Source organism: Staurois parvus, unplaced genomic scaffold, assembly GCF_062004578.1.
Source record: "Staurois parvus isolate SC_StPar_1 unplaced genomic scaffold, SC_StPar_1.0 ptg000237l, whole genome shotgun sequence".
In the NCBI taxonomy this organism is placed as follows: Eukaryota; Metazoa; Chordata; class Amphibia; order Anura; family Ranidae; genus Staurois; species Staurois parvus.
In genome coordinates this window covers 5,488,441-5,504,114 of record NW_028318033.1, presented here as the reverse complement: position 1 = coordinate 5,504,114, position 15,674 = coordinate 5,488,441, and the positions used below count along the sequence as shown (strand labels likewise).

The following is a 15,674-nucleotide window of genomic DNA, read 5'->3' as shown; positions in this document are numbered from 1 at the left end:
AACTCACTCTCCAGCAAGGGCAGAGAAGAGCGGTTAAAAACAAACTGCTCCAACTTGCTCACTTCACTGGCGGTTGCCATCTTCAAACGGTTGTAGTTTAAAAATTATAAATCATACACCGAAGAGCTTTATATTGAGAATCACAAGACCCAGACCTACATTTTGATGCCTAGTATGTCTCTGAAATATTAAAAATGAAGGCACAGTCGCAGTTTAGAAATTGCCCTTCAAATTTGAGGTGGCTAGAGTGGAGTTTCAATGAATGTCAATGGGCGGCGTGAGTTGCAAACAAATGGTCATATTGTGAAAACTATCAGGACTGTGGCTTAGCCGTGGACATTATTAGTGGCAGCAGGGATGTATAAGATTTGTGTAGGTGGGCTTGAAAATGAGGGAGTGATGGCAGTTTAGAAATCATGTCCTGATTTTTCAGCTCACACTCTAGCTTTTGTCAGCTCCCACTCTAGTTTTGAACATTCCGCCATTCATTTCTATAGAACCAATTTCACCACAAAAACGCCGATATTTCGTGAACCATTTGGCGAAACGTTCCACAAAGTAATAGCACACCAATCGGGAATAATCCGCGCGTTTCGGTATATTACTGTCTATGTAATGTAAAAACTGTGGGAGGAGTTAGGGTGGTAAATATGGCTATAATAATAAGAATATATATGTGAGATAACAGTAAGTGGTCTTGCCATGCAAGAACACTTAATAATAATATGAATAAATACATGTAAAATAAATACATAAGTAAAAAAAAAATCATAAGTAAATACTAGGTATTAATGAATAATTTTCTATGCGGATAAAAACGCACCAAAACCGTGCACATTCTGCCCAAATTGAGCTACAAAAGTAGCTACAAAACTTTGAGCTTCAGGCGTTCTGTTTCAGGCAACTTGGAGTGGAGATGTGAACCATCTCCATACAGTAATATAGATTTTTTTTCCCCTGAGCATTTTGGAGCTTCAAGCTTCGCGCTACAAAACGCTCAGGTGTGAATGCAGACTAAAGGTTTAAGTTTTTGTACGGACCAAAATGTTAATAGGTTTGAAATCCTTAAGGATCTACAAGTTTTTGCACGCAAACTACTTTTCAAAGGTAAGCTTTCAAAAGAGCACTCTCAAAAGAAACCCATTAATAATAAACAAGATGAAGCCCCTGACAATTTAATAACCCTACTAAATGAGGAACAGGCGATCGATTTGATCAATCGTTTGGACATTGAATCTTTATTAAACCAACAATTAGACGCTGAGGAGCCTGAATTTAAATCTTCCATCCTCCGAAAAAAATCTCACAAATTTATGTCCCCTAACACAAATCCAAACATAGTAGCATTTCTAACTCTACAATGAAAGTGATCAATAAACTCAAGACTACTAGACCATCTAATAACCATTGGTGCCCCCCTCTACCCCCTCTGTGACCAGATCCTTGATGACTACCATGATCCAGACTACTGTTGACAGATTCACTATATGCGCATAATTTTTGGGCTTCTAGTAAGTGCAAGCACACTTCATTTATATTTCACAAAGAAGTCACCTGCACTTTATCCTGTCTTCACCGTGAATACCTGCATTCCTGAGTTTGTTGGTTTTTGGATCTCATACATTTATCATTTAACTGGACTGATATTTATTAGCATTTTTTGCATATACTTTTACTGTGATGATGTTTGTAACTAAGAGTTAATCATAACCAGCTGGATTATCACTTTAGACATCATCATCCATTCACCATTCCGCTTATCACTTTATTACCTCATGCACTATCATCTCTTATGAGAGCTTTTATATATCAAATTTCTGCCTTGTATTTTTTTTTAATTTTATGCTAAGCGCTGCAAATTTGTTTTATTATCTATTTTGACGATTAAGGTTTTATCCTTTATGCTAGCAGCTTTTCTGATTTTTGATTTTAGTGCGCTCACTCTGATCCTTTGTTATTAACCTTGTGGAAATGTTTGGCTCTATTTGTATGAATACTACCTATGAGCCATTACCTGTGACAGTTACTTTAGCTTTCCCTTCTGCTCTACATTTTTTTTGTTGTGTAGGAGTCTTTAATATTTGTTGATTGTCTGTAGTTTTAAGTGAGCCATGAATCTTAAAAAGATTGCTCTTTTTAGATATATATATATATATATATATATTTTTTTTTTTTAATGAAATTTATTGAATCCAGATATTAAATCTATTTAGTAATTGTATTTATATTTTTTCCTTCAAACATAGTCCCTGGTATGGCCTACCATGTTGTGGGGTGACCTTAGTGTGAGATCTCCATGACCCCTGCTACTTGGGGTACCCAGCACGGTGCTTCCATCTGGTGGTATCAGCGGATAACAACTAAGACATTTTTAGTTCCTTGGTGATCTGTATACTATAGATTAATATTTATGTTGGATGGTACATAATGCATTGAATATGACAGGCTAATCCATATATGGATCCTTATCATCTTATATTGTATTTGTAGATCTATTCAGCCATCCTTCTCCTTTAGTCTACCCCTGGTGAAAGAATTAAGATGTTCTGAAATCCATCGAGTATTTTGCTGAATCAACATCTTCTCTCTGTTTATTAAGGAGGACTTATGTATACATCCAGCTTGCACTATGTTTTTAGCCACCACAATAGGTTTTAAACTGTAAGATCTCCATGACCCCTGCTACTTGGGGTACCCAGCACGGTACTTCCATCGGGTGGTATCAGCGGATAACAACTAAGAAGTTTTTAGTTCCTTGGTGGTCTGCATACTGTAGATTAATATTTATGTTGGATGGTACGTAATGCATTGAATATATGACAGGCTAATCCATGTATGGATCCTTATCATCTTAGATTGTATTTGTAGATCTATTCAGCCATCCTTCTCCTTTAGTCTACCATTGGTGAAAGAATTCAGATGTTCTGAAATCCATCGAGTATTTTGCTGAATCAACATCTTCTCTCTTTTTATTAAGGAGGACTTATGTATACATCCAGCTTGCACTAAGTTTTTAGCCACCACAAATCGTTTTAAACTGTCTTGTGTTTTTTGTAATGGAACTATTTTTTAGATAATTGTAATAAAAGATTTTCTTTATGAATTGAGTTGCCTTAAAAGTCCCATTTATCTATGAGGAAAAACAACTTTGTACATTTCTCTTGGGATGTTGGCAACGAATGAGTGAGGTAATTGCATAAACGTACATGGAATTTAATGATGTGTAGCATCTTTCATCTCTCTGGTAGTTTTGATTGGGAAGTGTGCCTTTGTGGTGCTAGTGACTAATTATTATTGCGGTGAAGACTTCTGTACACTCTTGTTTTATGGTTTTCTATTTTTGTTTGTTTGACGACTGTTCCTTATGGCCTATTTGTACCCACTTATACTTTTTTGCCATGTTGTGTTATTTTGACTCATGCCAATAAATAATTTTTTTTTTTAAAAGGAAGAAGAAGGCCACCCCAGATGGGCTTATAGAGGCTTTGACGGGCAGTAGTGACTCTGGCAGGGGACGATGGTCCAGGCTTTAGGTGCCAGAAACCCTAGGGGTTAAGCTGCAAACTCCCCTCCCAGAACTGTTGCTTGATCATAAGCTAATGCAGGCCATAGATGGGGAGAAAAACGGCAGATTTTTCTTTTAAAAAACGAAAATTCGGTCGTTCAAGCGGCCAACGTTACCATCAATGGTAAAAAAAATTGGCCGATTTTCATCCCTTCTACAGCTGGCAAAAAGTGTCCCTGCAGAGAGCTCCGCTATTTCTGACAGTTCTCTGACAGTTCCTTCACATTTACAGCGGTTGAAACATTGTATCTATTTGTTTCCATTTAGGATACAGATGTTTTTATTCGGAAACAAATAGATACATTGTTGCAACCGCTGTAAATGTCAAAGAACTGTCAGAGAACTGTCAGAAATAGCGGAGCTCTCTGCAGAGACACTTTTTGCTGGACTGGAATTCTTCTTATTTTCATCCTACTTCTTCTTCTTCATCCTCATCCTCTTCTTCTTCATCATCCTCATTTTCTTCTTCTTCATCCTCATCCTCTTCTTCTTCATCCTCATCCTCTTCTTCTTCATCCTCATCCTCCTCCTCTTCTTCTTCTTCTTCTTCATCCTCATCCTCTTCTTCTTCTTCTACATCCTCATCCTCTTCTTCTTCTTCCTCATACTCGTCCTCTTCTTCATCATCCTCATCCTCTTCTTCTTCATCATCCTCATCCTCTTCTTCTTCTTCTTCTTCATCCTCATCCTCTTCTTCATCCTCATCCTCTTCTTCTTCTTCTTCCTCATCCTCTTCCTCATCCTCTTCTTCTTCTTCTTCATCCTCTTCTTCTTCCTCTTCTTCTACTTCTTCTTCTTCATCCTCTTCTTCATCCTCTTCCTCTTCTTCTTTTTCTTCTTTTTGTCTTCCTCTTGCAGGTCACTGCTCATGCGCAGATTTTTTATCGGCAAAAAATCGGCCGATTTGCCCACTAATTGCCGCGAAAATCGGCCGATCGGCAAAATCGGCCGATTTTTTTCCAACTTTACAGAAAAAAAAAACGGCCAAAATACCGAAAAACGGCCGACCAAATAGCCCACTAACGATCCGAAAATCGGCCGGTTTTATTTTCGGCTGAAAAATCGGCCGATTTTCGACCCATCTATGGCCTGCATTACGGCAGCTTTTGTGTTATTTGCACACGTTAAAATGCACATCCAAGGTCAGAAGGTCAGCTGAAACCCCCAAACATTATACATTTTCTGAAAGCAAAGATCCTGGAGAATAAAATGGTGTTAGCTGCAATTTTAAACATCACATGATAAGAGTGCACATATTTATTAAATGCATTTTTTTTTTGTAAAAAAGAAATCAAACATTATTAGTGCACACAAACACAATGTATTACCAATTTTTTGGGAAAATGGCCCCAAAATTGTCACTCACACTACACTATGTGTAGTGTAAACAACTTTTACATATGTAGGCACCCCCCAACATGTGCGTGTATGTATGTATGTATGTGTGTGTTGGGGGTGACCTTCATATGTTTGGGGGTAGGGTTAAGTGTTTGAGTGTAATTTTTTTAAACTTTTTTTTCCACTTTACTACTATCACAAATGTGAGGCTAACAAGCCCCCTATGTGATAGTATTATAGTGACAGCTTCCCTTTCTTGAAACATCAAGGGTCTATTAGGCCATTGAGTCTCCTTGCCCTCTACCAAAGCAGACACCTGAAACTCAAAGCCAGGTAATCCAGGTTCTTACTAGCTAAGGGAGATCAACAAATGGACATTTTCCAGTCTTCCTTTACTTCTATACAGTGACACTCACCATTCCAGTCCAGGACCCATGGTGTCCAGGAAACATGGTGAGGGATAGGGTTGTGTGGAGTGGGGGGGAAGGTGTCTGTTCTCAGGGCAATGAGACGTCCAATGGAGGCAAATGTGGCACTGCACCCTCACCTGCTGCCAGACTGCGTCAGAAAGCGGTGCAGTCGTTGCTCCTGATATTAACCTCTAACAAGCAAAACTAGGCTCAAATAATGGCCAGATCCCTGACCCACCACAGCATGTACAGTCTCCAAGACTAAGCCAAGGATTAGCCAATCTGTAAGCTGCAAAAATGAGCCCCAATGGCTCTGCAGCAACTGTAGAAACTTGCTGGTAGAGAATAAAAATAGCTTCTCAAAGAGGAAAGATTTTAAAGAAACATTGTTCAATTCTAACTGATGACCCCACTCTTAACCAATTTATCAGTGCAATTCCATCCATCACAGTTAGGGGATCTAACTCCTTAAAATATTAGATTAATTGAAAGTGAATTTAGGGGGGAAAAAATGTCAGGAACCCTGTTTGTATCCAGGCATGTATCCCTGTGGTAGCTGTTCATACTGCCCTTATATGGTTGGAAGAAGAGTAATAACACTACCCAATGGGGAGACCATTAAATTATGCCACTTTACCAATTGTCAAATGAGGAGAGTGGTTTATTTACTGTCATGTGAATTTTTATGTCGGTAAAATGAAACAAGAATGTTGACGTCGCATGTATAAACACATTCAAAGTATGAAAATTTAATATTTATATGTTCCCATTGGTAGACATGTTGCCCATTCCCACAATTATCAATTCCCCAAGGTGAAATTCACAGATTTGGATCAAATACACATTCCTTTAAAGAATGGAGATGGGAGCAAATCTCTTCTTCATTTAGAACAGGAAAGGATTTCCAGGCTAAAGGCCACCTTTTCCCAGGCCTAAATAATACTATCACATATAAACCATTTCTAAAAGGTTTTTTATCTGGCAAAACAGATTAAAGTGTATTGCGTTTTCCCATTTTTCTCTATCCTCTTATGTTATACTTGTTTGTTTTCTTGTTGTCATTATTTGTTATCATGTTTTGTTCTATTACTTTATTTGACAATAATATAACTTTTGGTTTGTTTTTTCTTTTCAGGAGGGGTTTTTTCATTTGCGGGTTGCTTTGGGGGTCACCCGAGTCCTGTTCCCTGTGTTCCTGCCCTGCGACGGTGGTTGGGCATCTGCCTGCTCTTATTCTCTCCTGATACCGTTCCGCTCCTCCATGATGGTAGAGTTGCCCCTTTTATTAGGAGCTTTCTTGTCTTGAATGTGTGCAGGGCGATACTGTTGCCGCAGCTGTGGCGTCTTTGGATTTCGGTCTGTGCGTTACTGATGTGGCACCACACGTGCGTGGCTGCGTCACCACACTAGTGTATTATTGCTGGCCAAATCGCCAGTCGGCTTTCGGGTCCCCCCTAGGGACATCGATGGGGTTATATGTTCAAACCACACATGGGTCCCCCCTTTGTACCTGGAGGTCTAAGAAAACATTTTGGTCAAATATTTTGAATGAAATTGCTTTCTTTGACCTATGAATATAGTGGGTTGGGTTAATTGTAACTATGTATCATCAATTATAGGTCTTTCTGCTGTGAGTTTTGGCCTACAGGGACCCCAGCAATCAAATACAGTGACCCCTTATGGGCTTGGCTGTGGGGATATACTGCCTGGTGGATGCCCTCTGGTGACCCTGGAACACTGCCTCCTGAATGTAATTTTGGGTGACTCTGCAAGTCTTGGGACCAATATTATACTATTGTGTTTTGATTTTCATTTGTGTATATGCTTTGTCATTATTTGATGTTCATCATTTTTGTAGAAGTACTCCTGCTGCCCCTGATGAAGATTGTTAAGTACAACTGAAACGTGTTGGAGATTGATCGGTAGAATACAGTACATAATATTTCTCTGCCTTACACTCAGTTTTTTTTTCCTGGTGCTTTTGTGACGATTTTAATTCATACATATATGTACTTCTTTTATGCTCTGTGCACAAAAACATAAGGATTTTATGAAAGATGTTGTGTATTGCTGCATAAAAGTCCACTGGAGGAAATTCCTTGTTTTGTTGGTTAGACTGAAGGAGGTTATGTAAAAAAGAGAGTGTATGTGCTGGGATTTCACTTGAAATACATATCTGCTCATATTAAGTAGGTGAGTGATATAATTGCTCATGAATCGCAATAAAGTCAACAAAATGTTTTCACTGGAAATATTGCATCCAAGCTCTTCTCGGCACCATTGTAGAATGCTATATTTGGAATAATTAGGAGAGTGATTGTAGATCCCTCCCTTGTAAGCATTGAAATATGTCTGAAGGTTCGATTATTTGCCAGTGCAAAAAAGATGCAGTTTCACATGCTGGGGGAGATTCTGGATTCCCTAGTATAGTATAGGGCCCATTTAACAGATGGTAATCACTGGAAAGCCATTTCCATGTCATCAAAACCATTGGTGTAAAAAAGGATAACTTTATAGGAGGGGGCACTACTGAAGAGGGCAACTAGGGTCACGTAGTTATTGTGCTCGCGTTGTATTGCAACCCCCAACTTAGTGTGGAAAGCATCAAACCAATTCAATATGTGTGCTAAATGTAATATTTTATGACAGGGCTTGAAAAAGCCACTCGCCTGCTCGCCAAATGCGAGGAGAAATTCCTCTGTGGCGAGCGGCTGCGAGCGGTGAGCACAGATGAAGCATGAAGAGACTGCACCTGCGCTCCAAGCCTCATTGTGAAGCCGAGTTCCGGTTTACAACTTCCGGTTTTCAGCTTCTGCCCACTGCCGCCAAGGGGACAGGTGCAGGAGAGGTCACGGCTACAAGCACGGCTACAGCGCAGTTGTGTAATCTTGGGACGGCGTCCATGGACATCATTCCAGAACACGCCCCCAGTGGTGCACACCCGGCTCTGCCGGTGATCGCTGTGTTCTATGGACACAGATGATCACGTGATACGGTAAACGACCAATCACAGTTGTGATGGGAGTGACTTTTGGGGGTGGGGGGACCCCTGCCTCAGCTCCCCATGATCCTATTATGTGTAAGTCACCTTGTGCCTGTTAGGGGTACAGGGTGAAATGTTCTAATATTGGGGTGGGGGGTTGTTCATTGTTCACTGCCATGCGGCTGTATCCCATTGTTCTAGCAAACTATTATGGGATGTAATGTTTGTGTATTGGTGTGGGGGTTGTTCATTGTTCACTGCCAGGTGGTGCATCCCATTGTTCTATTGTGTGTCTTGCTTGGAAGCAAACTATTATGGGATGTAATGTTTCCGGAAGTCCTTCCCCCTGATGGGACGGCCTGCTGATGTGTTTCCTGTTACTGGATGTATTGCCCTGTGTATATATCTTGTATCTATGTTAAAATAAAGCAGTCTATTTCCTGTCTTTCATACAAGTCTGGTGCTGTCTCCTCTTGTATGGCCAGCGGTGGTATCCGTGGATCTGTGTTCAGACACGGAATCGGGAGGCTAACGGAAATGCCCTAGTGCAGTCTAGGTCCGGTTACGTTACAACAGTGGCCTTTTACCACGTGATCAGCTGTGTCCAATGACACAGCAGATCACTGGGTAAATACAGTTGCCGGTTATTGGCCGCACCTTCCTCGCGCTGTCACAGTGCTTTTTTTTGCTCTTTTTTGTTTATAGCGCAAAAAATAAAACACACAGTGGCAAGTAAATACCACCAAAAGAAAGCTCTATTTGTGTGAAAAAAATGATAAAAATTTCATATGGGTACAATGTTGCATGACCGCACAATTTTCATTCAAAGTGTGACAGCACTGAAAGCTGAAAATTGGCCTGGGCAGGAAGGGGGTATAAGTTCCTGGTAGGCAAGTGGTTAAATTCTTGCACGAGAGAAGGGCGGACTACCCTAGGGTTAGACAAATATATCAATAAATCAGCAGCAAACAATCCTACCTTATGTGTGTGCTCTCCAATTGCAATACCCGGAATAGAATTATTTTGGCGTATGGAGTTTGCCAGATGCTCCATTGCCAAAATATATAAGTTAGGAGACAATTGTCATCTTTGTCTAGTCCCATTTTTAACCTCCAATGGTGCCGACATGGCTCCATTCACTCCAGCCCTGTTTTGTGTTGTGTATAGAGCCAATTATTTAAAAAAAAAAAACTCAGTAGGGAAGTCTGCATGTAACAATATAGAATGTAAGAAACACCAATTAACTCTGTCAAAAGCTTTTTCAGCATAGACAGATATTAAACAAAATGGAATTGAATGTGTTTGGGCATAATGTATCAAAGAAATAGTTCTCTTGGTGTTATCCCCAGCTCCTCTACATGTGATAATCCCCACCTGTTCCTGATGTATTAGATGAGACATCAATGGTGTTAAACGGTTAGCTAATGATTATTCTTCCTATGTTAAACTGTAAATGTCACATATAAATTAATTGGTGACTTATCCAAACAAATGTAAGTGATGTCTACAGGGGGCAATCAAGTTTTTATTTTTTGTCTCCTAGACTGCTTTACACAGATTATAGTTTGAATCTGATTGGTTCCAGTTAGACATCAGCATATACTGTGCATTTTAATAAGGCAAACAGTGATACTTGAAATGCACCTGCCTTCACAAAAGACTACATTAGGGAATAACAGCCATATAGATACACTGTATATCTTACCTGTAAATTATAACCCAGGCAAATCCGAGCAGGAATGCACATAGGATTCAAGTGAAGAGCCTTTACAAAATCCATCAGAGCATATCTGAATCCCTCTTTATGGCCATATTCCATGTAAGCATTGCCACGGCCAATGTATCCTTCCGGAGACAAGGGGTTTAGCTGCAACACCTGGTTAAATGCCTGAACAGCCTCTTCATATTGCTGCAATCTGTCGCAATAAGTGTGTAAATGTTACATCTCTGAATGATGAAAGCAATTTGAAAAAGATACCATTTACTGAGTAATTTTCAAATACAGTATGTTAGGTCCCTGCAATGTAACACTGCTTTTTATAGCACACTTTGTCATCAACAAACATTTGATTTCTGAGCACACACCCCAAAATGTTATTCTAAAGTAATATTACCTTTTTAACTGGCGCCTGATCAGAAAAATAGATTCAGCTGCAAAAAAACTCAGTTGTCTTGTGTTGAATTTAAAAAAAAATTGGGACTCTATTGTGTATTATTATACATGATTCCTTAAATCCAATGTCTCGTTGTGGCTTATTCTACTTGGAAAATTGAAGTCCATCCAGAAAATGACAGTGGTTTCCTTAGAGAAGCATTGTACTTTATGATTGCCGTAAAACACCGAAGTTCACCAGTAAGCCAGTAAGTACTGCTACAAACACTGCAGATCTCAGTCCACAGAGTAATCAGAGGTACAGAAAAAAGAACTAGTTTGTGTAATTATAGCAAAAGTCTAAAAGAAAGTGAGCGATCTTAAAAGAAGCAGCTAAAACACCAAAGGAACCAAATAAAACCTTCAAATAATGGGGGGAGGAGCTGCAGCATGACGCCGTAGCACCATGACGGGAGGCTACGGACGCCGGCCTACTAGCGGGGAAAAGTGATGCCCTAATCCTGGAGGGAGCCTACCTCGACCCTGAGTGAGAAGGCGCGGGGTCCGGGTGTTTCTTACAGCGGAGCTTTTGGTGCCTGGGGCGTGACCTGGGAGTGGTGTTGGTGCAAGATGGGACCGGAGTGAGAGTCCGGTCCCAAGGGAGTCTGAAGCTGGAGTTGGAGCAAGAGGGGAAGTGATGGAGGACAGAGGAAGGAGAGAGACGAAGCAAGGACCCGGAGAGGCATGGAAGGACCCGTAGCTGCCCCGGATACTGCCTGAGAACCGTAGGGGCAGTGGATACAGGTCAGAAGGGGAAGGGAGCAGCAGCAGTGGGTCTAGAGCCTGGGGATCTTAGGTGAGTCCCCTGATACATTACATCACGTCTCTCACCTTTAAAGGTGTGTCACAGATATTATCCAGCACACTGGACATAATTAAGAGAGCAGAACCATTTAATGACTGTTGTTGGCCGGTTGTAGGCTAGTGCTTGATACTTAGTAAAACCACCCGGTGTATGGGTTGGGGGATATAAGAAGACAGGTTGGAGATTGTCTTGTTTACGTGGTGCAGGCCAGCTGTGGTGAAGTGCCCATAGAGGGAAGCCTCAGTTTTGAGGGGCTCTGGGTAAGAAGAGTCGTATCAGGGAAGTGGAAATTTTTTTTGTTTATGTCTGGCTGAAAAGTACTAATGCACGGGAAGTAAAGATATAGCATGTGATGAGTAAATCACGTCAGGTATTATGCTGCAGATCCAGACTAAATATTATACAGTAGACCTACACTAAGTCTGATATAGTAGACGCACACCAAACCTTAAATAACAGACCTGCACCAAACTTTAAAACAGCAGACTCATTCCAAGTCTTATACAGCAGAGCTGCTGCAAGTTCTGTACAGAGGACTATTGTCAGCAATATACAGCAGACCCGTACTAAGTTCTATACAGCTGACTCATGTCAAGCACTACACAACAGACTTGTGCCAAGCTCCAAACAGTAGACCCATGTCAAACCTATATCTTAAACAGCAGACTTGCACCAAGTTCTATACATCTGACTCTTGTCAAGCACTATACAGCAGACCTGAACCAAGCTCTGAACTGCAGACCTATATTAAATTTTATACAGCGGACCCGTGCCAAGCTCCAAACAGCAGGCTCATACCAAATCTAAATCTTAAACAGTAGATTTACACTAAAGTTCTATACATCTGACTGTTGTCAAGTACTATACAGCAGACCCGCACTAAGCTCTGAACTATATTAAATCTTATACAGCAGACCTGTATCAAGTTCTATACAGTCGATTCATGTCAAGCACTATACAGCAGACTCGTATAGTTATATATAACAGATAAGCCTGCAAATGGGATTCTCCCAAGGAAAATGAGAAGTAAACCTACTAAAGGCGGTGGCCCTAAAACACCAGGCAAGCGCAAACCTCCTCACGATAATAAAATACATGCCGACACAAGGGAAAAAAAGTCTAGAACCGCAAAACCAAGAGAATCAGGGCGAATGCACTATTAATTCTAGGGGTGAACAATCCAGATTGTCACTTGGTAATATGGAGGAAGCCCAAGAAAAAGGAAGTCCAACTTTTGAAAGTAGAGGGGCACAAAGAAAAGTGGAACAGGAAGGGCCTCCAGTACATATCCTTTTAAAAAAGGACTTGGTAGAAATTTTTACAAAATTGGAAACGGTTGTAAAGTAGGAGATTGGAAACCTTCGAAGCGATCTGGGTCATGTTCTGTCTCGATTGGAGGAGTCGGAGAAAAAAGTAGAGAAACATACATTATGAATTGAGAAATTAGAAAGGCAAATAGAAGAGAGGCGACTAGAAATGAGAGAATTATTTTTTAAAATGGAAGATCGGGAGAACCACAGTAGAAGGAATAACCTGAGGTTTAGAAGCATTCCGGAGGAAAAAGGACAAGAGGAAGACTTAATGGGGAAAATGAAAAGAATCTGCAATCCAATCATGGGAAGACCAGAGACAGATTGCTTAAAAATGGACAGAGTATATAGGGTCAGAAGGCCAAAGGGTATATCAGCAGAAAGTCCCAGAGACGTGATAGCTAGATTACAGGATATTGGAGATCGGGACCAGATATGGAAAGGGTTGCGGGACTTTTCTGAAAAAAATTTGAAGACTCTGTTATACAAATCTTTGCTGAAATTTCCCCAGAGACATTGGCGAGAAGGAGAGCTCTGAAACCACTTCTAGACCACATGAGAGAAAAAAAGTCAGATATAATTGGGGTTTTACTTCTTGCTTAGTGGGGTGGAAAGATGGAAGATCGGCAAGACTGAGATTCCCAGAAGAATATAATGACTTTTGTGAAAAATTAGATTTACAGAAAGTGAATATAGAGGGATGGTTTGAGGGGGCTAGAGAAAGGAACACCCGGGTCCCAGGTAGACGGCAACAATTAGATAGGAGGTAGATTATAGAAGATGAGCACAGGGGTGGGGTCACGGGATAGAGATTAAATGTTTTTTTCCCCCCCTCTCTGTCCTGTGGCCCAACTGGGTCGCATCAGAACCTTGGAGTCCCTCATTGGTTGATATCCCCTTAGACGGAAGATCAAGGGGGTAGAGGAGGGTTAGAGCGGGCTGGCATTTCCAGTAGGCTCAGCACAAGATTATTTGATAGAGATTACATCAGTACAGATGAAAAGGAGGTGGTCATGTAGTGAGTTTCACCCCAATCAAGGAATTACTAGGGAGGATCTTTCTAGTCAAATTATTAGGCTTAATGTAAGCCAGGGTGGGAAGAGGGAGGGGGGAGAGGGGGGGAAGGGGTAAGGATGGGGTTTGGTAGAAGCTATCTGTATCCAAGTGGAAACGAGTGGAAGGGAACAGGTCAAAATAACATCAGAGAATATGATTGATATTAGGTTTATGACCTATAACGTGAAAGGGCTAAATTCACCTGGAAAAAGACATAAGATACTCAGGGAAGTACAACAATATTTGATAGATATTGTTTTTTTCCAAGAGACCCATCTATCCAGAAATAGTAATGTGAAACTATATTCAAAGTATTATCAAACTTGGATATATGCAGATTCACCTGTGAAAGGTAACAAAAGGGGTAGCAATTGGTCTTTCAGCAAAAATTGACTTCTAACTGGAGGATAGAATGGAAGACTTGGAAGGTCGGTTTTTGTTTATCAGGGGAAAACTGCAAGGAAAGGAATATACACTGGCTAACATATCTTGCCCAAATAAAAACTCAGCGGGATTCCTGGAAGGGACCATAAGGAAACTTATGGAGTTTAAAAGGGGGAGTCTGGTGGTGGGGGGGATTTAATATGTGTTTGGATCCTAGATGTGATGTTTCATCCGGGGGGAGGAGGGAAGGAGAGAGGAGTCTCAAATCATTGAAGAGGATATTGTATAGATACCAGTTGGTAGATGTGTGGAGGATAAATCATCCTAGAGAAAGAGATTACACCTTCTCCCAAGCTCATGGCTCATATTCAAGATTATATTATATTATGGTAGAGCATAGACATTTGGAGATAGTAAAGGGATCAAAGATAGAAGTTATGTCATTATCAGATCACGCCCCAGTCACGATGAGGCTCCAAATAGGGATGGGTGAAGATAAAACATTATCTTGGAAATTTAATGATTCGCTTTTACCCTGAAGTTGAGAAGTAGATAAAAAGGGAAATTGAACAATTTGAGATAAATGAGACCGAGGGAATGTCCGAGGCAACTGTTTGGGAGTCACATAAAGCTTATATTAGAGGATTACTGATCGCTATAGGTATAGAGAAGAAGAAGGAAAGGGGAAAAAATAAAACAGGCTATAGAAGAACTACAAAAACTGGAACAAATGCATAAAAAGGAAAAGGGGATGGATAAGAATCAGAGGATAATACTAAAAAGAGAGGAGTTGAAAGATCTAATGGAACAGGATTCTAGGAGGATATTTAGTAGAATGGCAAAAGAAAGATACCAATGGAAAAATAAACCAGGAAATTACTTAATGAGAAGACTCAGAAATAAAAAAGTGAAGAACTTTATTGAAAAAATTAGTGATAGAAAGGGAGAGTATCTGTTTAAAACATCAGATATAGCTAGGCGGTTTCACAACTATTACAGTGACCTATATAATGTAAGAAGGGGTAAAGATTGGGGAAGAGAGGAGGAGAGAAAAAGAAGACAGGACTACCTAAGTGAGGTGGACCTTACACGAGTGGCAAAGAAAAAATTAGAAAATCTGGAAAGCCCCATTACCCCAAAGGAGATTAATGTTGCCTTAAAAAGTATGAAAGTAGGTAAAAGCCCTGGGCCAGATGGGTATACAGTAAGATACTTGAAAAAATTTAAAGAGATATTGGTTCTCAAAATTTGTAAATACATGAATGCGATAGGAGAGGGATTAGAAATGAGGGAAGAATCCCTCAAGGCATACATCACCCTCATTTTGAAGGAGGGGAAGGATAGTTCCCAATGTGCAAGTTACAGACCGATCTCACTGTTAAATGTAGATACTAAACTGTACGCAAAAGTATTGGCAACAAGGTTGAAAGACCTGATGTTCGATTGGGTGCACTTGGACCAGGTGGGGCTTATACCCGGAAGAGAAGGGAGGGACAATGGTTTGAGATCCTTGATTTTGGTTCAAAAAGCTAAAAAATATAAAACATCTGTGATTTTATTGTCGATCGATGCAGAAAAGGCATTTGACAAGGTCAATTGGGGGTTCATGTTTGCTGTATTGGGAAAACTGGGAATGGGACCTAAAATGTTAAATTGGATAAAAGGATTATA

The 15,674-nt window shown here is 40.4% G+C and overlaps 1 protein-coding gene across 1 annotated transcript in view; it reads right to left on the bottom strand.

Moving 5' to 3' along the window:
• TTC6 (tetratricopeptide repeat domain 6) overlaps positions 1–15,674 on the bottom strand; it is a 247,165-nt gene that overhangs the window by 47,686 nt on the left and 183,805 nt on the right. Inside the window, exon 27 of the mRNA XM_089680254.1 lies at positions 10,002–10,212. Within this exon, the coding sequence (XP_089536380.1) occupies positions 10,002–10,212 (211 nt within the window). The remainder of the gene's footprint in view (positions 1–10,001; positions 10,213–15,674) is intronic.